Source organism: Boleophthalmus pectinirostris, unplaced genomic scaffold, assembly GCF_026225935.1.
Source record: "Boleophthalmus pectinirostris isolate CB_2022bp ecotype Guang Dong unplaced genomic scaffold, ASM2622593v1 HiC_scaffold_8, whole genome shotgun sequence".
NCBI classification, from domain to species: Eukaryota; Metazoa; Chordata; class Actinopteri; order Gobiiformes; family Gobiidae; genus Boleophthalmus; species Boleophthalmus pectinirostris.
Window position 1 is genome coordinate 13,616,090 of NW_026571515.1, and position 23,031 is coordinate 13,639,120.

Here is a 23,031-nt window from a genome sequence, read left to right on the forward strand (position 1 = left end):
GCAAACTACGGCCCGGGGGCCATATGCGGCCCTCCTATCTTTATAATTCGGCCCGCCAAACTTGAATAAAAATAATCATCATCTTCAGTCATTTCAATAAATAGTAAATACTGTGGGATTTGAAACACAGATATTTTGTTGTAATGCTTTGTGATGATTTAACAATAACATGGGATATGTTTTCTACATATTATTTTCTATATTATATTATCCCATGTTATTTTTTTTTTAATGCAGTGGATTACCAAAAAGCTCCACCCATCTGCTCCTGGTCCGGCCCTTCTGTCAAATTTTAGAACCCCTCTGTGGCCCACAAGTCAAAAAGTTTGCCCACTCCTGGTTTAACATTACACATCTCAAAAGAAGAGAAAATATGCAGATGTTGTTTAAATTTTTTCAATACATTTAGTTTGGCCCAGTTTTTAATTTTGGCCTTTGTGAGTTTGAGTTTGACACCTCTGGTCTAGCGTATTGTGATTCCTGACTTAGTCGCTGGAGAGAAATTAAATTGAGCGGAGGCACTAGGCGGCGTCACCCTGGCTACGGTAACCTCCACCAGAAAAGTTACACAGTGCACCTTTAACCCAAGTGCAAAAAAAAAACAAAAAAAACATTGACAATCCTTGTTTTCTTTGTACGCCGGTGAAAAACCCTGTGCACGTGCGTTTGATGACTCCCAGCCGGGGTCCCCCTCCCGTCCCCTCGCCCCTCGCCCCTCGTGAAGCGACGGGGGCAGAGGGGAGTGGGGCGAGTGTGGGGGGGTCGGAACTCAAAACAGGTAAATAAACAAACAATCAGCTGTGGGCTTGTTGCGCTCTGGTCCCCCCGCGCTGCTCCTCCTCCTCATCGTCGTTGCGCGTTGCACCTCATCGGGGGTCTTATAAATCAGGGGTCCCTCCAGGAGACAGGGGGGGGGGACCGAGTGTATATAAGGAAGGGGGGGGGGGGGCAACACGAGGGGGAGGGGGGAGGGTGCTCTGTGACTGTTCCCAGCCCCGGTGTGGTGTGTAGGCATGCCACTACTCATTCTGTCACCCAGCCCGCCCCGACACCCAAGGGCGACTGCACAACAACGGCCGCTTCACCCGGAGAGCACGATAACGAGGAAAATCTCAATAAGCTTGGGTTTGATTTTGATGAATTCTTTGATGAAATGCAATATTTAAAGCAGCTGTACGTAGTTTTAAGTGTTTTACTTAAAGGTGCACTGTGTAACTTTTACGGAGGGGGTCAGGAATGTGTTCGTTTCCATGGAGATGTTAATTCTTTGGTCTAAATTGTCCACAGTACGGCATTAAACTAAATCTAAAATCTGTCTTGTATTTTTTTTTCTTCACAAATCTAACCTGTAATCTGGTTTCCGAGTCTCCATGGAGATTCATGAATTCTTGGCCGTACTGTGGAATATTCTAGGTACTACATCTCCATGGAGACAAGCAGGAGACGGACCTTCCACCAGACAAGTTACACAGTGTGACTTTAATTTGAGCTTTTTATGTGATACTTTTAGGTTTACTTGAGTATTTTTATTACTTTGGGTGTGTGATGAAACAGTATCAATATATCAAGTCAAGAGTATCTTTTTTTGGTATATTTTAGTCTTTACTTTAATTATTTTGTTACAGTGCTACAGTTTTGTTGCTTATTCAGAGGAAGGAAACTGGTTAAAGTGACACATTTGACATTTTCACTGTTTTGATGATTAAAATGTTTGTGTTTCATATGAACTCTGCACAAGAAGTGGTTTAACAAAGACTTTCAGTATCATGATGATTTTTTATTGAACCGTATCGAATTGATTTGAAATGTACTGAATTGAAAGTGCACTGTATCGAGATATGTATCGTATCGGCAGCTTTTTAAAGATACCCGGCTCTGCTCTGGTGTCAGTACTTTTACCTAAAGGTGCATTGCGTGACTTTGCTGTTGGAGAGTCTGTGAAAGGCTTGTCTCCATGGAGATGTTAGTTTGAAGATGAAGTTTATTTGGATGTTTCCATAAACGATATATTAATAAGCAGTAGGGGTGTAACGATATCCAAGTCTTACAATACGATATCGTCATGGTACGAACCTCACGGTAGGATGTTTATTGCGATATCATGGGAAAGCTCACGATTAGGGATGTAACAATATCCAAATCTATTTTCACGATGCACATCTCATGGTACGATGTTTATTGAGATATTTTGTGGAGACTAAACAGCTAAAACTGTTCATATGCTACTTTTTCCTCTTAAAATGCTTTGACAAGACTTAATCCAAAGAACTAAGACTTAAAAGTGTTAGAACTGTTATTTCTTCTTGTAGTCTGCACTGAAATGGAGCAAAGGATCATGGTCTATGTAGTTCCCTCTGTCTTTTTTAACTATTGCTGCACCATAACTCTTCATTTAAGCAAAGAGACTTATAATTCGATATATTGTGATGGTCAGCGATATTATTGAGAGAACTTTGACGATACGATACCATGATATTTTGGTTATTGTTACATCCCTATTAAGCAGTAATCAACAGATACATAAAGGTGATTATTTTGCATCGCTCCCCACAACTATAATCTCCAAAATTAAATAAAAATTAAATAAAAGAAAAAATCAATGTGTGTTTCGCTCAAACCAGACCAAGTTACAGGCCAGATTTGTGGAGAGGCGACCCCGCTCACAGTCAGAAGGCATTTTTTTTTTTTCTCTCTCTCTCCAATATATTGTTTATTTGGTTTCCATTTTGTCAGTTGAAAAAACATATTCACAAACACTGCCAGTGCACATATGTACAAAAAATAAAAAGTTTGAAGTTTGAGGTCAAGTCCTCTGTTTAATATGATCTATAAAAGGTTCCCAAATTTTCATAAATTTATCTTGTTGGTCTGACAGATTGTCCCGAATCTCTTGAAGATAAAGACAAGACATCATATCATTCAAACTTTCATGGATTTTCTAGGGGCGGTTTTTGAACTAAAAAATTTAAAATTGCAATTGAATAAATGTAAGGTAGAGCCTTTTAATGTCATACTGTGGAACATTCCAGGCCGAGCAATGACGTATCCATGGAAACAAGCAGGTGACGGACTCCCAACCAAAAAGTTACACAGTGTACCTGCTTGTTTCCATGGAGATGTTATTGCTTTGCTGGTGTTTCTATTATGCAAAAATACAATAACTCTGTCTGTGAATAGTGTCGCCTCTGCACAGATCTGACCTCTAACCTCAAAAGTTACACAATGCCTCTTTAAGAACCAAACTGGAGCACTTCTTCCACCTCTGTTAAACCTCTTCGGCTTTTTCCTTTTTGAAATTTCACATGCTGAAACATCTCCTGCCAGCTGTAGTCTCTTACGCTCATACGCCCCATAAATTTAGCAGCCATCAGTTCGCAGCTCACCTCCGAACACGTTTTGACAAATTATTTTTACCTCGCCAACATGCAGCCATTGTTATTTTAAAAACGGGCGTAGTTAGTCAAAATCACACCTCCAACCAACAGCAACACGACATTGTTACCTCAGCTTTCAGTGCGCGGCCCGCTCCAAAAACGTGTTGTGTTAGCAGCGAGCTACAGCGCACTTTTTCCACACCTCTGGCCAGAGCCGTGCGCGTGTTTACTCCCCAAACTTGGCACCTGCGCCCTCCTCTCACGAAAATACACGCTCACAAACCAGAACATGGTCACTGCCGCTTTACGAGAGCTGTGTTTTTTAGGGGAAGAGGAGGCCAGATGCCAGTTAGAAGGTTCATGAACTTTGCACATGTAGAAACGTTGGCTTGTTGGTTGTTTCTCGGACTAAATCACGGCTAAAGCAGGACTTAAAGGTGCGCTGTGTACCTGCTCTGGTCCAGACGACATGTTGGGAATATTCCACAGTGTGCCAAGCCTTAAATGTGTAATCGGGATGTAACAGAAACCGAAATGTTGTGATATCGTCAAAAGTCTCACAGTAATATCATGGGCTGTCACAATATATCAAATCACAACTTCTTTTGCTTAAATGCAGGTTTTATAGTAGCAGCTTGTAAACATCAGGAACTACATATCCCATGATTCATTTCAGTGCAAACATGAAGAATTATGTTTTTACTTTAAACTATCGGGATTATGATGGAAATAATTCATGTCAGGGTATTTTAAAAGTAAAAAAGTGTCCCATCTACAAGTATATCAGCCTCTTCAAAATATCGTAATAAATATCTTACAGTGAGATGTATATCGTGATAATATCGTACCGAGAGATTGGATATCATTACATTCCGACTGTGTAACTTTTTTCGATGGATAGGGTGACCAGATTTTCCAAATTCAAAACTAGAACACACCCAAGTTTGGATGGTTTAATAAAAATAATAATGAAATTGTGAAAAAAGTGCTAAACATTGTCCTTAATTGATTCATGTCTGTCAGTAATCTGAAGAACTTCTGTTTTTTTTTTTTTTTTTTTTTTTTTTTGTTTCTTAAAGGACTTAAATGTGCACTATGTGATGTATTTGCCTGGAATATTTCACAGTGTGTGGAGCTGTGCTTAAAGGTGCACCGTGTAACTTTTGTTGGATAGAGTGACCAGGTTTTCAAAATTCTAAACTGGGACCCACCCAGGTTGGGATGTTTGGTAGAAATTAAACTATGAAAAGCGCGTGTGAAACATTGTGCATTTTCGTGTCATTATCATAATCTGAGGATTTCTGACGCTGCTTTTTTTTTTTTTTTTTTGCTTTATGTTCGTTCGAAAACAGTTTTCTTTTATTTTGGATAAACAAATGACAATTTATCAATGGAATTCCTGGAAAAGTCATGGAAATTGAAAATGTCATTCTCCAGGCCTGGAAAAGTCATAGAATTTTAGTATCTCTTTCACGCAACTACAGAGTTCTGATAAGTTCTCATTAGGCTATTATGATTATTTCTGAACGTCTGCGCCTTTTGTTTAAAAGAGATGAGAATAAATGCACTAACAGTATTTTGATTGTTAAAAAACTATAAAACCAAACCATAACGTGAGTGGAAAAAGTGGAAACATTTCATATTTAGCCCTAAAAGTCTGATCAGTTCTACACATGTAGGTGCCATCATGGAAAATTCACTTTAGGTCATGGAAAAGTCATAGAAAAGTTTGGAAGTTTCGTCAGTGAAAAAGAGTCAGAACTGTGTATTTTTCTATTTTATTTTGACTTTTACATATACATTTATATAATTATGACTTATTTGACACTTGTCTCTTGCTTTTTAAAATATTTTTCTACTTATTTTTTTATTTTTTACTCTTTGTTATTATATTATATTGATGTGTGAGCTTCTGTGTCCAAATCATTTCCCTCGTGGATCATTAAAGTTTAAGTCTAAGTCTAAAACAATGAGCTCAAGATCTAAACCTGGTCTGTACTCGGACTAAACCAGCTCTAAACCTCTTCTACACCGTCAGCATTCCCGCTTCTAAACCTGGTGTCACGCTCGTCCATTCTGCCGCTCCGACTCTCACAGGCCGTTAGCGTCGCTCCAGACCCGTGTCCGTGTAAAAACGTCAACTCCAGGCTTGGTTCTGCTCCCTCACACCTCTCCTCCGCGGCAGACTTTTCCAGGTGGGACAGCGGGGTGTTCGGGGGGGTTTGGAGGGTTTTTCTGGGGGTCAGGAATGGGAGCATAGACCTCTGATTGGGGCGAGTAATTAGAGGACTTTCCCCGTCCCCGGAGAATGGGGCGCAGATCGGTGTCGGAGCACGGGGGGGAGGTGAAATCGGAAGCTCGACGTTAGCCCGGCGCACAGGGTTTGTTTGTGTGGAAGTTCTGCAAACTTACGGCTCACCCAATTATCAATGGGCTGGGTTTTTTTGTTTTTCTTTGTGTATTTATTTCATTCATAAAGTATAAAAAGGTGTCACAGCATCAAAGACACAAGAAATGAATGAAAAGGAGCAGAAAGAAGAGTTTTTTCGGACTATAAGTCACACTTTTTTCATGGTTTGGGTGTTTCCTGCGACTTATACTCCGGTGTGACTTATATATTAAAATGTTCACACTGAAGTCTCTGCTGCTCCTGTTCCTCCTGTACCACTGTCACTTGGCTCTACTGCGCATGTCTCCTGCAGAAAGAGCCACTGTCCTGCTGCAAAAAGTGAAATATTCAGCCAAAAACAGTAATCGAGCAGCAGAAAGAAAGTTTGGGAGGAGCGAGAAGCTTGTGAGGGATTAGCGGAAAGCGAGGATGGAGAAAACAGCTTCATGGCAACCGAGACTTTTCTGGAATTGACAAAACCTGGACTTCATTGACACCGAAACCATCCTGTCGGGATTCAGAAAGGCCAGAATAATTCTAACTGGAACTGACGCTGAGTCTGACAACAGCTACACAGAAGACAAAGCGGCACTCCTTTTACCTCCAGAGGTCAGCGAGTTGCTCAGAAGTGACACCAAGGATGAAGAATTGAATGGATTTAATAATTTGGAGTGAGATGAGAGTTTGATCAACTTGTTCTGTTTTGTTGTTTATGTTATAGTTTAATCTGAAGAACTGTTCATATGTGACGTTAACAGTCTGTTGTTCTCTCTTCTATTGTTTTTACTAGAATTTGACTTACAAGATGACATGTCAGTTCCTGGTCTCTGACTTTATAAAAATAAATTTCCCCAAAAAAGTGCAACTTATATATGTTTTTTCCTTCTTTATTATGCATTTTTTGGTTGGTGCGACTTATACTCCAGAGTGACTTATTTGTGGTTTTAGATAAGTTAAAATGACTTAAGTCAGTTGTTTATGGTCAGATTGTGTTAAAATAAAACTCAGATTAAAGTCTAACAACGCAGCTTCAGACCGAGCAGTGCCTCCAGATAGCAAAGACTGAATATGCCACTATAGAAAAATTATTCATTTACATACAAATATCCAGACAGACCAAAACATTTCACAAACTTTTCTTTTTTATTGACTTGCAAGAATTGTATATATTCGTAGCGATTACTTAAAGGTGCATTGCACAACTTTGCTGGAGGAGAGTCCTATCACCTGCTTGTTTCCATGGAGATGTTATTGCTTTGCCTGAAATGTTCCATGGTATGACATTAAACACATCCATTCAGCATTTATTTGTTTTATTCGTTTCAAGTGTTTCTATTGGTCAAAAATACAATAATTCTCTCTGTGAGTAGGTCGCCTCTCCACAGATCTGACCTGTAAGGCAGCCTATAGCTGTCTCCATGGAGATAGACAGGTTTAATCTCTAATGTGGAACATTCCAGACAAAGCAATAACATCTCCATGGAGACAAGCAGGTGACAGATCCTCCACCAGCAACTTGAAACTTTTCTTACTCCATGGAAGATTTTTTGCCTCCTCTCTTCCTCCGCTCTTATCTGTCCATCCTCCTTCTCTCTTATCCCTCCATCCTCTTCCTCCTCCCTCTCTCTTATCCATCCTCCCTCTCTCTTCTTCCTCCTCCTCCTCTCTTATCCCTCCATCCTCTTCCTCCTCCCTCTCTCTTATCCCTCCTCCTTCTCTCTTATCCATCCTCCTTCTCTCTTATTCCTCCATCCTCTCTCTTATCCCTCCATCCTCTTCCTCCTCCCTCTCTCTTATCCCTCCATCCTCTTCTCTCCCTTCTCTCTTATCCCTCCTCCCTCTCTCTTATCCCTCCATCCTCTTCCTCCTCCTCCTCTCTTATCCCTCCATCCTCCTCCCTCTCTCTTTTCCCTCCATTCTCCGCCCTCTCTCTTATCCCCTCATCTCCTCTCCTCTCTTATCCCTCCATCCTCTCCTCCTCCTCTCTCTTTATCCCTCCATCCTCCTCCCTCTCTCTTATCCCTCCATCCTCTCCCTCCTCCTCTCTTATCCCTCCATTCTCCTCCCTCTCTCTTATCCCTCCATCCTCTCCTCTCTCTCTTATCCCTCCATCCTCTTCCTCCTCCTCTCTTATCCCTCCATCCTCCTCCCTCTCTCTTATCCCTCCATCCTCCTCCCTCTCTCTTATCCCTCCATTCCTCCTCCCTCTCTCTTATCCCTCCATCCTCCTCCCTCTCTCTTATCCCTCCATTCTCCTCCCTCTCTCTTATCCCTCCATCCTCCTTCTCCTCTCTTATCGCACCATCTTCCTCCCTCTCTCTTATCCCTCCATCCTCTTCCTCCTCCTCTCTTATCCCTCCGTCCTCCTCCCTCTCTCTTATCCCTCCGTCCTTCTCCCTCTCTCTTATCCCTCCATTCTCCTCCTCCTCTCTTATCCCTCCATCCTCCTCCCTCTCTCTTATCCCTCCATCCTCCTCCTCTCTCTCTTATCCCTCCATCCTCTCCTCCTCCTCTCTCTTATCCCTCCATCCTCCTCCCTCTCTCTTATCCCTCCATCCTCCTCCCTCTCTCTTATCCCTCCATCCTCCTCCCTCTCTCTTATCCCTCCATCCTCTTCCTCCTCCTTATCTCTTATCCTCCATCCTCCTCCTCTCTCTCTCTCTTCCCTCCATCCTCCTCCTCCTCTCCTTTATCCCTCCGTCCTCCTCCCTCTCTCTATCCCTCCGTCCTCCTCCCTCTCTCTTATCCCTCCATTCTCCTCCTCCTCTCTTATCCCTCCATCCTCTCCCTCTCTCTTATCCCTCCATCCTCCTCCTCTCTCTTATCCCTCCATCCTCCTCCTCTCTCTCTTATCCCTCCATCCTCTCCTCCTCCTCTCTCTTATCCCTCCATCCTCCTCCCTCTCTCTTATCCCTCCATTCTCCTCCTCCTCTCTCTTATCCCTCCATCCCTCTTCCCTCTCTCTTATCCCTCCATCCTCCTCCCTCTCTCTTATCCCTCCATCCTCCTCCCTCTCTCTTATCCCTCCATTCTCCTCCTCCTCTCTTATCCCTCCATCCTCTTCCCTCTCTCTTTTCCCTCCATTCTCCTCCCTCTCTCTTATCCCTCCATCCTCTTCCTCCTCCTCCTCTCTTATCCCTCCATCCTCTTCCTCCTCCTCCTCTCTTATCCCTCCATCCTCCTCCTCTCTTATTCCTCCTTTTATCCTTCATCCTCCTCCACTTTTCTCACCCCTCCTCCTCTCTTATCCCTCTATCTTCCTACTTCCTCTTCTATTCTCCTCCCTTATCCTTGCTCCTCCTCCTCCCTCCTCCTCTCTCATCCCTCCATCCTCCTACTCCTCCTCCTTCTCCTCCTCTCTCATCCCTCCGTCCTCCTCCTCCTCCTCCTCTGTGAATCGTAGTAACATAATCCCTCAGGTCTGAGTCTCAGGAGGCTCTGGGGTCACACCGGGTCTTCGGTTTGTGGCAAAGAAAGTCCAAAGGCCAATCTGAGAAAAAATATCCTCCTCTCTTTCTTTCTCCTCTCTCCGATTTCTCCAGTTTACTCTTTTTGGTGGGATAAAACTTTTACTTTATGACACAGAACCTGTATTTCACTTTGGTCAGCGGTGTCTTACGCAACTTTTAATCGACTAATAATAGTATAGCGTGCAGATTCTGAGGATTTAAACTGGACAGCAGAAGAAAGGACAAAAAATTAGAGAGTGTTTAAAAGTAAGTAAGTTTATAAGTCAAAAAAGGGCAGATTAAACTTGGGAAACTCGTGATTCACAAGTGTAATCTGTCCTTATATAAATTCATTGTTTCCTGTCTATAAGGTCACTAAGACATTGTTTTGTCTGAGTAAGTCGAGAGCTTTTGTCACACCCCGTTTTCAGGAGCTTGAGAGGGCACGTCAATTTATTTAGTCGACTGCAGGACTAATGTGTGGTGTCAGTCAAAAATGTGGACACACCCTCTCGTTCTGTAGGTGTGTGTGTGTTTTTTCTTGATGTTTACTCCTCTTCTCATTTTAACTTGATGTAAAGGGTTGTGTAAAAATGTGAGCGTTGTTTTTCGCGTTTCTCCGCACTAAACCTGTGTCTCTTCTCTTCGTTGGGCAGGTGGTGGACGACATGGGGCCTATGCGTTTCTCTCTGGACAGTTCTGGACCGGACCCGTCATCGTCCAACAGCAGCTGGCTCAGATACATCCGCTCGGCACCGTCCTTCCAGCAGCAGAACATGGTGGCCTGTCACCTCACCGGGGACCAGGTGAGAGCCGGGGTCTGGGGTCTTGGAGCTGGGGTTTGGGGTCTGGAGTCTGAAGCTGGAGTCTGGAGCTAGAATCTGGGTTCTGGCCCTGGAGTATGGAGTCTTGGAGCTGGAGTTTGAGGTCTGAGGTCTGGGGTCTTGGAGCTGGGGTCTGGAGCTGTTGTCTTGGAGCTAGGGGGTGGAGATGGGGTCTGGGGTCTGGAGCTGGAGTCTAAGGTCTGGGTCTGGAGCTGGGGTCTGGAAGGTCTGGAGTCTGAGGTCTGGGGTCTTGGAGCTTGGGTCTAGGGTCTGGAGTCTGAGGTCTGGGGTCTTGGAGCTGGGGTCTAGGGTCTGGTCTGAGTCTGGGGGAGCTGGGGTCTAGGGTCCGGAGTCTGGAGTCTGGGGTCTGGGGGCTTGGAGCTGGGGTCTAGGGTCTGGAGTCTGGAGTCTGGGGTCTGTGTTCTGGGATCTTGGAGCTGGGGTCTGGAGTCTGGGGTCTGCGGTCTGGAGCTGTAGTCTTGGAGAAAGGATTTGGGTCTGGAGCTGGGGTCTGGGGTCTTGGAGCTGCGGTCTAAGATCTGGAGTCTGGGGTCTGTGGTCTGGAGATGTAGTCTTGGAGCTAGGGGCTGGAGCTGGAGTCTGGGGTCTTGGAACTGGGGTCTGGACCTGGGATCTGTTGGTCAGGGGTCTTGGAACTGGAGTCTGGGGTCTGGGGTCTTAGGTCTTGGAACAGGGGTCTTTGAGGTGGGGTCTGGGTTTGTGTATTGTGTCGGTAAATGTTAAATGCTGATCATTCTGCCATAGAGATACATGTAGAACACCCCCAGCATGATGAAAACATAAATGATGATCTGCATGTGTTACATTTCAACTCAAAAATGTCTTAAAAATTTTAGCTAGAAATTATAATAACAGCAAGCGGTTTCTCTCTCAAAGACCCTGGTGTCTCTTTGGTAACTGCTGAACTTTCCACCATAGAGACACATGTAGAATAGCCCCAGCATGATGAAAATTTAAACAACGATCTACATGCGTTAATTTTCAATACAAACGTTTCTTCAGAAGTTGAGCCAGAAGTGACTTTAGCAGTGAGCGGTATCTCTCATAAAGACCCTTGTGTTTCCATAGTAACTGCTGAACATTCTACCACCGAGACACATGTAGAACAGTCCCAGTGTGATGAAAACTTAAATGATGACCTGCATGCGCTAAATTTCAATACAAACATTTCTTCAAAAGTTGAGTCAGAAATTGTATTGGCAGTAAGCGATATCTCTCTCAATGACCCTGGTGTCTCTATAGTAACTGCTGAACATTCCACCATAGAGGTATATGTAGAACACCCCCAACGTGATGAAAATGCAAACAATGACCTGCATGTGTTAAATCTCAATATAAAAATTTCTTCAAAAGTTGAGCCAGAAATTTTATCGGCAGTAAGAAGTGTCTCAAAAACCCTCATGTCTCCATGGTAACTGTTGAACATTCTACCATAGACACACATGTAAAACAACCCTAGCGTGATGAAAATTTACATGATGATCTACATGCGTTAAAAAATTTCTTCGAAAAGTTGAGCCACACATGATATTAACTCAAAATCCCTGGCGTCTCCACGGTAACTGCTCGACATTCCGCCCATTGAGACACACGTAGAACACCCCCAGCATGATGAAAAATGAAACAATGATCTGCGTGTTATATTTCAACACAAAAGTTTGTTCAAAAGTGGAGCCAGAAGTGATATTAGCAGTGAGCAGTCTCTCAGTCGGTATGGTCTGGTAAACCACTATTTGATTTTATTGGCATTTCCCGGGCATTCCTCCAAATAATTATTCCTTTTAAACTTCTTTTCTCTCGACCATGTGAACTGTTGATTGGACGGGGCAGCTTCAGAGGTCTGGAAGTTGGGTTGTTTGGACGGGATAATGGTCCTAATGGTTATTGTGGGAGCGTTGTGGAGTGTGGAGCTCATTCTTTAGCGTCTTTAGCTCGGGTCATTTGCTAACAGCATTGGCACGGTGCCCGGGCCCCACGCACAAAGCAGCCATTCGGGGGGCATTAGCGGGCACGCATTTCACCACCACAACAAAACACATGGGCTAGTATACACATCAACGCCATAACAGACCCCCCTCCATCCCTCTCCGTCGGCCAACACGTCACACAAGCTCAAGAGAAAATAAAAAGTGCTGCATGTATGTGAGATTTTGATTTGAAATTTCATAAACATCTGCATCCCTAGATACAAAGTGGACACGGTCAAAATAAATATAACTGTTTACTGATGACAATTCTAATACTGATTTATTCTTAATTACAAAAACATTAGACACCATGACAAAGTTGTTTATGTTATAATTTTGGTTCTCAAGGTTATTATCCAATCAGAAAGCAGAATGAGACTCACATGACTCTCGCTTTTTGTTTTGTATTTATTTTGGGCAAGTCTCTCTACAGAGTTTAAAACATAATCAGAACTCAGCTCGGCATATATTTTATATATTTTAAAATAAATCTTACATATTTTATTTATTTATTTAACTAAATTAATTATTTAAAAAAAACACACAATTAATTTATTTTACTAATATTATTTATTTTACATATTTTATAAATTTTACATATTTTATTTATTTATGTATTTATTTAATTTAACAAATTTATTGTTTAACAAACACGTTATTTATTTTACTAATATAATTAATTTTACATGTTTTATTAATTAATACACATTTTATTTATTTATTTCAATTATGTATTATATTCAATAAACACATGTTAAAAATACATCTTATTTATTTTACTAGTTTTATTTATTTTACATATTTTATTAATTTTATACATTTTATCTGTTTATTTATTTATTTATTTATTAAACCAAATTAAATAAACACTTGTTAAAAAATACATGTTATTTATTTTATTGATATTATTTATTTTACTAGTTTTATTTATTTTACTAATTTAATTAATTTAACATATTTTTATAAATATTTATTATTTATTTGTTTATAATTTTTATTGTTTATCCAAATTAAATAAACACATGTTTAATATGTAATTTTTTTTATTTTACATATTTTATTTATTTATTTAACCAAATTTATTATTAAAATGTTATATAAATAAATGTTATTTATTTTTACTAATATTATTTATTTTACATATTTTATTTTATTATTATTATTATTAACATTTTTGAAAGTAAAATTTTTACATATTTTACTTTTTTCATTTATTATTTTCCATTTTATTTTATCATATTTATTGTATTTATTTTATATTTATTTAATCTAAATATTTGCATATTTATTTTGAAGGGGATTGATAACATTTGCGTAAAGCCATTTTGCCAAAATTTTGTAATTCCAGACTGCTAATACTATGCTATCATGACTGTAACATTAGCTTAAACAAATCAGTCCACCACAAAATTTCCAATAAAATAATTTAATAGTAACCATAGCAACAGCCCGGTAGCCTGTTGCATATAAATTGTTGCACATTCCTGTCACTCTACTGTTACTTGTGCTCTAATCCCCGCTACATGCCCCTGGCCTTAGTGTCTCCTCGTGTCCTTGTCTCCTTGTCTCCTTGTCTCCTTTCCTTGGGGCCGCCTGTTCCCTTAGCCTTTGTGCGTCCTCTCCTCTGTCCTCTGTCCTCACGTCTCGATCGCCCACCTGTCACTGCGCACCCCCCCCCCCCAAAGTGAGACAGGGCCCAAGATAGAGTCCCGTGCACCTGTCCCACGTTGGGTTACACAGACGCTTACGGCCCCCCTGACCCCAAATGTGATTTTTTTTTTACAAATCGTTAAGTTACAACAGAGTATAAGAATGAATTTTGACGACTTTGGACACCAGAAATGCAAAAATAAGCTCTAGATAAACACAAAACTTGAATATGGAGCTTTCAAATACCAAATAAAGCACAGCCCCCAGTACAGTTTTGAAGTGTAAAAAATCTGTTGTGATCACGAGTGCCATTGTGTCCTTTAGCAAGACCCTTCATCCACCGGGCTTCTGATCGGAAAGGTCTTAGGCGCAGATTAACAGCCTGTCAGAACTTGAGAAGCGTGTATGACAAATGTCTAGTTTAACTTACATTGTACTTGTAATTAATCACTGGATTTATATCAGGCAGGGGTCTCCAAACTGTAGCTCTTCACTCCCTTCCAAGTAGTTCGCCAAGGGATTTCTGAATTACACGAATACATAAATCTGATTGATTAAATGCCTTTTACCATTGTACATGTATTATTTTGATTCCTAAGTTTGTGCACTAATAAATGGATAATGGATTATGTTTTGGCATCTAACTGTACCTCATCTAAGGCTTGTATAAACTTAATTTCTTATAACTAGTAGCTCTCTGTCATTTTCGTTTTGTCCACGTAGCTCACCACATAAAAAAGGTTGGAGACCCCTGATATTGGGGTTTTTATGACACCCAAAGTGACACTCGGCAGTGGTAAGACATTATTGTAGCCACAGCTGCCCTGGAATAGACTGATAGAAGCAAGGCTGCCAATCTGTGCCATTGTTTACTCTGTAATGTGAGTGAAGTGTCTTGCCTAAGGACACAATGATAGCTTCTGCCACTGGTGTCCCACTGTGGTAGCCTCGTTCATCTGCCAGTTTCACTTTGTTGAAACTGTCTGACCTCACAGTATTAGGATTTGTTTGCTCGATGGTAGGCGGGTACCTTTTTTATTCAACCAATCGCTGCTATTTGGTCGAGATGTATGTAATGCATGAAAACGCTCAGTGGTGCCCAAGTAAATCCCGGCCTCACAGCTCTGCGCTGGTTGGCTCGGGCGTCGTCCACAACTTCCGGGGTTCTTGCAAACCGTCTAGTGTATTCTGATTCCTGACCTAGTCGCTGGAGAGAAATTAAATTGAGCAAATGCACTAGGTGGCACAGGAGAAAATCAATTTGTCAACTGGACAAAATGTTTATTTAGCCTTTAAACAGAAAGTTACCCTTACTGGAAAATGTAAAAGTCGGCAAGGTACAAACCAGAGGCACTCCGACTGAATACATTAAAAGTCCTTTATTTCACGAAGGGATGCCAACGTGTTTTGACCATCTTACATTTTCCAGTAAGTGTAACTTTCTGTTTAAAGACTACTGTTTTAACCCTTGTAGAGCACCTGTACTGCTATTCTTTACTCTTTTATGACCCAGTGAAGCGCTCTACCTCTTTTTCTTTATCAAACTTTTATTTAGGTCGTAAACGTTTCACAGCTCATCCAAGCTTCTTCTTCAGTTCTGATCAGATGCTGGTGGACACTTTCTTATATCTGCCTGAAGGGAGGAGTACTGAAACTACTCTGAAACTAACATCCTACTTGTTTACAGTTTCTGTTTGTAGCTCGGCCTATTCATCTGTACTGAGTGTGCGGTCATTAGTAGATTTTTAGAATCATTCAGGCCCATAATGACAGTTCAGGCCCATAATGACAGTTTTCACACTTCTGGCCCTGACCTGGCTCCCGCTTATTGTTCTCTCACCAGCGTCTGACCAGAACTGAAGCAGATTGGCTGAGCTGTGAAACATTTTCGACCTAAATAAACATGTGTCCAGTAGACAAATTGAATTTCTCCTTTGCCATGGATTCTACCTGGACAATTGAGGGATTCTACACACTCTGTGGCACCTGTTATTACCCTGTAGTCTCTCATCCATGTCCTAACCAGTACCGGCCCTGTAAAACACATATTAGTAGAATCATTTGGATCATTTCAACTCTAGAATATCCCATCTCTACTGAACAAAAGGTAAAAGACGGCTGAGAACTTAAAAACTTCATGACATCACAAGATGGGACAGAGCATTTTGAGCTTTAGAGATGCAGACAGAATTACTGAAATATGTGTGAATGAAACAAAACACAACTCATAATCAACTTTTTGATAAGATAACAACATTATAACATGACTTAAAGCTCACAAGAGTCAATAACATAATAAATTTCATAACATGGGACGTTTACGCTGGTCCCTCTAGAGACGTGTGCAGAAGAGCAGACTGACAAGCACCAATTGGCCCGGCAACAGCCCCGTAATCCTTCAGAGATTTTCACATGGACTCCCCCTCCCAGTGCCGCACACGTCAACACAAGAACCAGTACTCACAAAAATACTAGGGACTTATCAGCGCTATAAAAAATACACTTTAGGTATTTAGCAAGTAGTATGTGTGTACCAGAGCAGTTGTTTGCAGCAGGTATAAAATTATCGTTTATTTAGAGACAGAGGCCTACTCAAGATGAAAGCAATATGTCCTTTCTCCTTTTTATTTATTTTTTTATTGTTTGAAACCCAAGAATACAACATAATTATCAGCATTGCGAGAGAGGGCCACAGAACATATGAATTTTACCACATGTGTCCAAAATACAGATGCCAAAACTTATGCCATACTTCCAAAATAAGTATCAAACATGACATTTATTTCCTTAAATCACCTTTAACTTATTAAACAGGAATCCAACTGTGTTATGTAACTGTTATTTATCTTTATTTTTCAAATCGCGACTGAGCTGCTTTGGATGAATAAAAGGTCAAATATTACGAGATATTCTAGTCTTATTCTAGTCTTATTACATCCAAATAAAAGCCCGATCACAGCTTAACTGATGTCAAAGAATCGATACTCAATAAATTTTCAGTATTTCCTTAGCTATTAATATTACTAATGCTAATGCTAATGCTAATGCTATGACTGTTATTAATATAAACACTACAAATAGCTACTAATGTTATTACAAATGCTAATGCTGAAGCTATTAATATTACTAATACTAATGCAAATGCTAATATTGTTATAAATATGAATACTACTAATAGCCACTAATGTTAATACTAATACTAAATGCTAAAGCTATTACTATTACAAATACTTATGCTAATGCTAATATTGTTACTAATATGAATATTACTAATAGCTACTAATGCTATTATGATTACTAATACACAGTTTTGTTTTCTTTTTTCTTTTTTCTTGGAATTCTGTCATTGTTTAATAAAGTTAGGCACTATAAGTACCTTTTACTTCAGCCTAAACCATTTCGGTATGGGGTTGTAGTCTATGTTTTGTTTTGTTTTGATTTGTAGTGCTGTAAAATGACCGAATAAACTACTACTTCAACTACTACTACTACTACTACTACTACTACTACTACTACTACTACTACTACTACTACTAATTCATGCTAATGCTAATAGTCTTTATAATATTAATAGGGCCTTCAAATACTAATATTATAACTAATAATAACAATAATAGGAATACTAATACCATTGCTATTATTAATACTAATGCTAATGCTAATACTGTTACTAATATGGATACTACTAATAGCTACTAATGTTATTATAAATACTAATTCATGATAATGCTAATAGTGTTTCTAATATTAATAGGGCCTACAAATACTAATACTATAACTAATACTAAAAACAATTATGAGAATAATAGGAATACTAATACTATTGCTATTACAAATTATTAATGCTAATGTTGTTACTAATATGAATACCACTAATAGCTACTAATGTTATTTTGAATACTAATTAATGGTAATGTTAACAGTGTTTCTAATATTAATAGAGCCTAGTAATACTAATACTGTAACTAATAATAACAGGAAAAAGAATACTAATACTAATTCTATTGCTATTACTATTACTATTACTATTACTATTGCTAATGCTAATGCTAATACTGTTACTAACATGAATATGAATACTACTAATAATACTACTAATAGCTACTAATGTTGTTATAAATACTAATTCATGATAATGCTAATACTGTTTCTAATATTAATAAGGATTTGTAACGCTAATACTATAACTAATAATAATAGGAATAGGAATATTAATTCTATTGCTATTGCTATTAATATTGCTAATGCTAATACTGTTACTAATACTGATATTACTAATAGCTACTAATGTTATTATAAATACTAATTAATGCTAATGCTAATGCTATTTATGTTTATAATGAGTGTTCATAATATTAACAGGGCCTAATAATAATAATACCATAACTAATACTAATACTAATAACAATGAATGAATGAATGAATGTTTATTCGGACCGTAATACATAGAACATGCATAGAGAACATAAAAACATAAAGTAAATATTTCTTTTAAGTAATAATAAGTGAAAATAAATGTCACACAGATTTTACTTGTGTCCAAAAACGGTAATAATAGTTATAGAAATACTAATATTAACAATAAAGCTATTTCTATTGCTTGTACTATTACTATTACTAATGTCAATGCTAAAGTTAATGCTAATGCTCATACTTATACTTGATCCAGTGCGTTTTCCCGTGTCGGTACTTAGCGCGTAGCCCGTGTGTACCGGACCAGTTGCATGTGGCAGGTAAAACCGTATCATTTATTTATAGACACAAACATACTGACCACTCAGCGCTAAAAAAAATGTATAATTCAGCATCACATTTTCCTGATTTTTCCTGTTGTTTTTTGCATCCACATGAAGTATGCATGACTTTATGGAAATAAGTGCACGCGCGGCAGGTCGCTACGCTAGCCGCTAACCTTTTAGCAAAACAAGGGGGTAATTTATTGTTTATTTGTTTGCCATTAATGTTGTAAGAAGGACAAAAGCATGTGCGGTCATGTATAATTCACGCACAATGCACTCGACAATGGAGTTTAGAGCCGGGCGAAGGTTTTCAAGGACAAAGTGGTTGGGGAAGTGTTTGGGCAGAAAGTTGAGGGTTCAATTCTGAGATTAGATGTGTTTTCTCTGGGTGTTTTAAGAGTAATTCAGAAATATGTGCAGTATAGGCTAAACTTCAAGACTTTTTAGGTGATTGCGTTCAAGGTTCAGTGCATTTACTGATTACAAATATAGATTCATCACAAAAAAATAATGATTCATACATCAGCCTATTCACATTCACAGATAACATTCACACTAGGCAACGTGGGCGAAGTGTTTTGCCTAAGGACACAATCTCACGGTGCAATATTTATTGTGATATATTTCGAAGAGGCTGATATAATTATAGATAGGACACTTTTTTGTTTTTAAAATGCCTTGACAAGATTTTGACATGAATTATTTTTGTCATAATCCCAAGAATTCAAGTCAAAAACATGTTTCTTCATGTTCTCTGAGCTGAAATGAATCATGGGATGTGTAGTTCCCGATGTTTATAAGCTGTTGCTGCTATAAAACCACGCATTTAAGCAAAGGAACTTGTAATTTGATATTATTGTGAGACTTTTGATGATACGATATCACGATATTTTGGTTATTTTTACATCCCCAGTTGTTACGTTATACTGTGTGTTATTTTCAAGATGAATTTTTCAATGATGAACGCGTAATTGCATGAAAGTAGAAAGTTAAAACCACACTTCGGAACATTCTTCAAGGGGATAGAACAGTGTTATGCAAAACTGTGGAAGATTATAGCCAATATTTCCATGGAAACTAATAAGAGTTAGGTTTGTGGAGATGCAAGCCAGCTCAGAAAACGCTTTTTTTTCTAGTATTTCAGTGCAATAAACCCAATGCAACTGAAAAATAGTCTGTCTTTTTGTGGTTAGAAAGTTCTGTACTGTGTCTTTAAAGATCTCAGACTTAGACATAGACAAAACTTATTGATCAACAAAGGAAATTATTTGGTCACAGTAGCTCACACATCACAATAAACACAATAACAAAACCCAAAAATATAAATGGTAATAAATTCTAAATAAGCAGCAAAAAAGATCGCAAGAAATGTATACGTACAAGTCAAAATAAAACAAAAAGATGCGTAATAAAATCTAAAACCACAGCTTTATTCAAGAGGATTTCATTTCATTTTCACGCATCAAATCAAATGAAACATTCTGGTTTATTTGGCGTTGGGACAAAAGGCCGGAGCGATGTCTCCCGAGCGTGAATAGGCCGCGGGGAGGTGTAGGAGCATCTATGGAGCCTCACATCACAAAGGGAATAATGAGGACTGAACCATGTCCACCTTCTTGTCACGCTTTCATCTTTTGTGTCGTCAAATAGAGCCATTGTGCGTAGAGGAGGATTCTGCTCTGGTTTAGTCGCCTGGTTAGTTCCTATATGTCCTGAATTAGTGCTGTCATGATACTAAAATGCCAATACTACGGAACAGACTTGACATTTAATACAGATTCCGATACCACAATCATGATAAAAACACTCTTTATTTATGCAAAAGAGTGTGATTTTCAACATTATATTACATAAAATTGACTCTTGTGAGCTTTAAGTCATGTTATAATGTTGTTACCTCTTCAAAAACAGACCTGGAGTTGTGTTTTGTTTCATTCACATGTCTGAGTAATCTTTTATTATTAGTCTGTCTACATCTCCAAAGCTCAAAATGATCTGTTCCACCTTGTGATGTCATGTACTGTATTTTCCGGGCTATTAGGTGCTCTGGATCATAAGACGCACTGTCTTTAAATGGTCTATTTTCAAACTTTTTTCACAAATAAACCGCACTGGACTTTAAAGGAAACACAACAGTTGGATGGGTCGGTGGGACTTTGTTTGTCGCGTTCATGGTGACTCTGGGCTTTGTTCAGTTGTGGCGTGTAGGGAGGGTGGTGTCTGGGACCGCTGGATTGTCGGCGTGTTCGCAGTGACTCAGTTGTTCAGTTGTGTCTAGAAGTGGCACATTGCACTCGCTTTTTTTGGTTCGTTCCTCCGTTCCGTTCCTCGTCGGCGTGGAGTGATGAGTGTGGCTGTGGGTGTTTTTTGCTGTGCGGTCGCTGTCTGCTCCGTGTGTGTTTGCGTGCGCTGCGGGTGATGCGGCTTTGTAGTTTACTGAAGTCGTGCTGGGACACCTGAGTGGATTCGTGTGTAGGGCGCTCTGGATTTTGTCGTTTTTTGATGGGGTTGGAGGCTTAAGAGTGCGCCCTATAGCCCGGAAAATACGGTAGTTGTAGTTTTCAAGTGAACAGCTCCTTTTACCTAGCCGGGTCGGCGCCACCTAGTGCCTCCGCTCAGTTTCATTTCTCTCCAGCAACTAGATCAGGAATCAGAATCCACTAGACAGTTCACAAAAACCCTGGAAGTGCAAGTTCAGGCTCCAGCCAATCAGTGAAGAGTCATATATTCTGTGTTGGCAACGATTCCCGAGATCGAGAATTTAAAGCCGGAACAAAGAGAATGTTTATTTAATTTCATCAAAGAGAAAGACGTTATTGCCCTTCTTCCTTCTGGGAAAAGCTTAATATACCAGTTAGTCCTGTTAGCGATGCATTACATACATCACGACCAAATAGCAGGGCTTGGTTAAATGAGAAAAGTACCCGCCTACCGTCGAGCGAATTAATTCTAATACTGTGAGGTCAGACGGTTTCTACAAAGTGAAACCGGCTGATGAATCAGACTACCTTTTACCTTTAGTTCAGCAGATTTTGGCAATTTCAAGCCTGAAATGATCCACGTGATTCAAGTGAAGGTGTGTGGAGTTTAATCCCTTAACGCCTGAATTTTGTATGTTTTTGCCTTTAAGTAGATGGTAAATTAAATGAGATTATTAATTTGACTACAGCAAAAAAATAAATAAATAGAAGTTTGGGTATGTTGCAAATTTGCGACAACTAAAAACAAGTGCTTGCCAAAAGTTCACTAACCCTGCTATCTCTGCTTGTATCTTGACCCAAACGGTTTCTCGCATATTTGTGACACTCGGCGTTAAGGGGACATAAACACAATGGAGCACTTCCTGTTTAACCACATGGCATCTCAAGGTGGAACAGTGTTTTCAGTTTGAGAGGAGAACTCAGCCTAATTATGTTGAGTTTGTGCGTTAAACATGTGTGAATGAAACAAAACACAAGTCCAGGTCTGAAGAGAAGAGGTCGAGCGCTTCACTGGGTCATAAAAAAGTCAAAAGCAGCAGTGCAGGTGCTCAACGAGGGTTCAGTTTGAAATATTAACAAAATGTAGACCTCACTAAAAAATGTAAAAGTGGGCAAGGTACAAACCCGAGGCAGGCCAACTGAATATATTGACGAAGACCATCTTGACCACTATTCTCAGACAGTGTGCCTGGGGTTTGTACCTTGCCCACTTTTACATTTTTTTAGTAAGAGCTACATTTTGTTAATACAACTCCAACTCATCTGTTTGTGATGAGGAAACAACATTATAACCTACAGTAGACCAGAAAATAGCGTAATGAACCCTTTAAATCAAGCGTCTCCAACCTGTAGCTCGGGAACTTCGAGTTGCTCTCCACACCCTTCCAAGTAGCTCGCCAAGGGGTTTCTGAATTACAAGTATTGTCCTGAATAACTCAGAATTGGTGAATTAAATGTCTATTGCCCATTATTTTTGTAAAACTATCATTTTGATGCCTGACGTTGTGCACTCATAAATAAATAAAGGTTTATGTTTTGTGTTTTATCTAACTGTACCCCATCTTGCCAAGTCTTGCCGTGGCTCTTACGTACGCTTTATTTCCCGTGATCGTTAAAATGAGTAGCTCTCTGGCCTTTTTGTTTTGTAAAGGTAGCTCACCAGAGGAAAAAGGTTGCTTTAAATAACAGTACTTCCTGTGATATTCCCATGTGGTTTTATATCTGTGTAATCCCTCGGTGGTCCAGGAAGGTTCCACAGTGGTTCATGTACGAATACTAGTCTTTGTGCTCTTATATTTGTTTTGATCCAGCTCAAGATCATTCTAAAGCTGTTCAGGAAAGGTTCACTTCCTGCCAATGTGACTTTTTTTTTTAGTATTGATACGTGTAAATAATGAGTAACTAGTTTTGATATTAGTTTTAGTTTCGATTAGTATCAGATTTTCCATGCAGTTGGTTTAATCCTAATGTTCCTTTCTCTGATCTCTACTTAAAACTCATGAGTCAGTGCTAGTGCAGCCTCTGCAGCTCAGAGAGTGAATTCTGGAGGTTCTGAGCTTTCACATGAGGCCTATCCATAAACTAAGAATGAGAAAAACATGAGTGTGTGTCTCTATGAGCAGGTGAAGGCTCTTTAG

General features: G+C 39.6%; 1 protein-coding gene across 1 annotated transcript in view; it reads left to right on the plus strand.

Annotated features, from left to right (window-relative positions):
* Positions 1-9,893: 9,893 nt before the first annotated feature.
* The window catches only part of prdm16 (PR domain containing 16), a 65,940-nt gene continuing 52,802 nt past the window's right edge, over positions 9,894-23,031 (plus strand). The window contains exon 1 of the mRNA XM_055166050.1: positions 9,894-10,018. Coding sequence (XP_055022025.1) covers positions 9,989-10,018 — 30 coding nt within the window. The 5' untranslated portion in view covers positions 9,894-9,988. The remainder of the gene's footprint in view (positions 10,019-23,031) is intronic.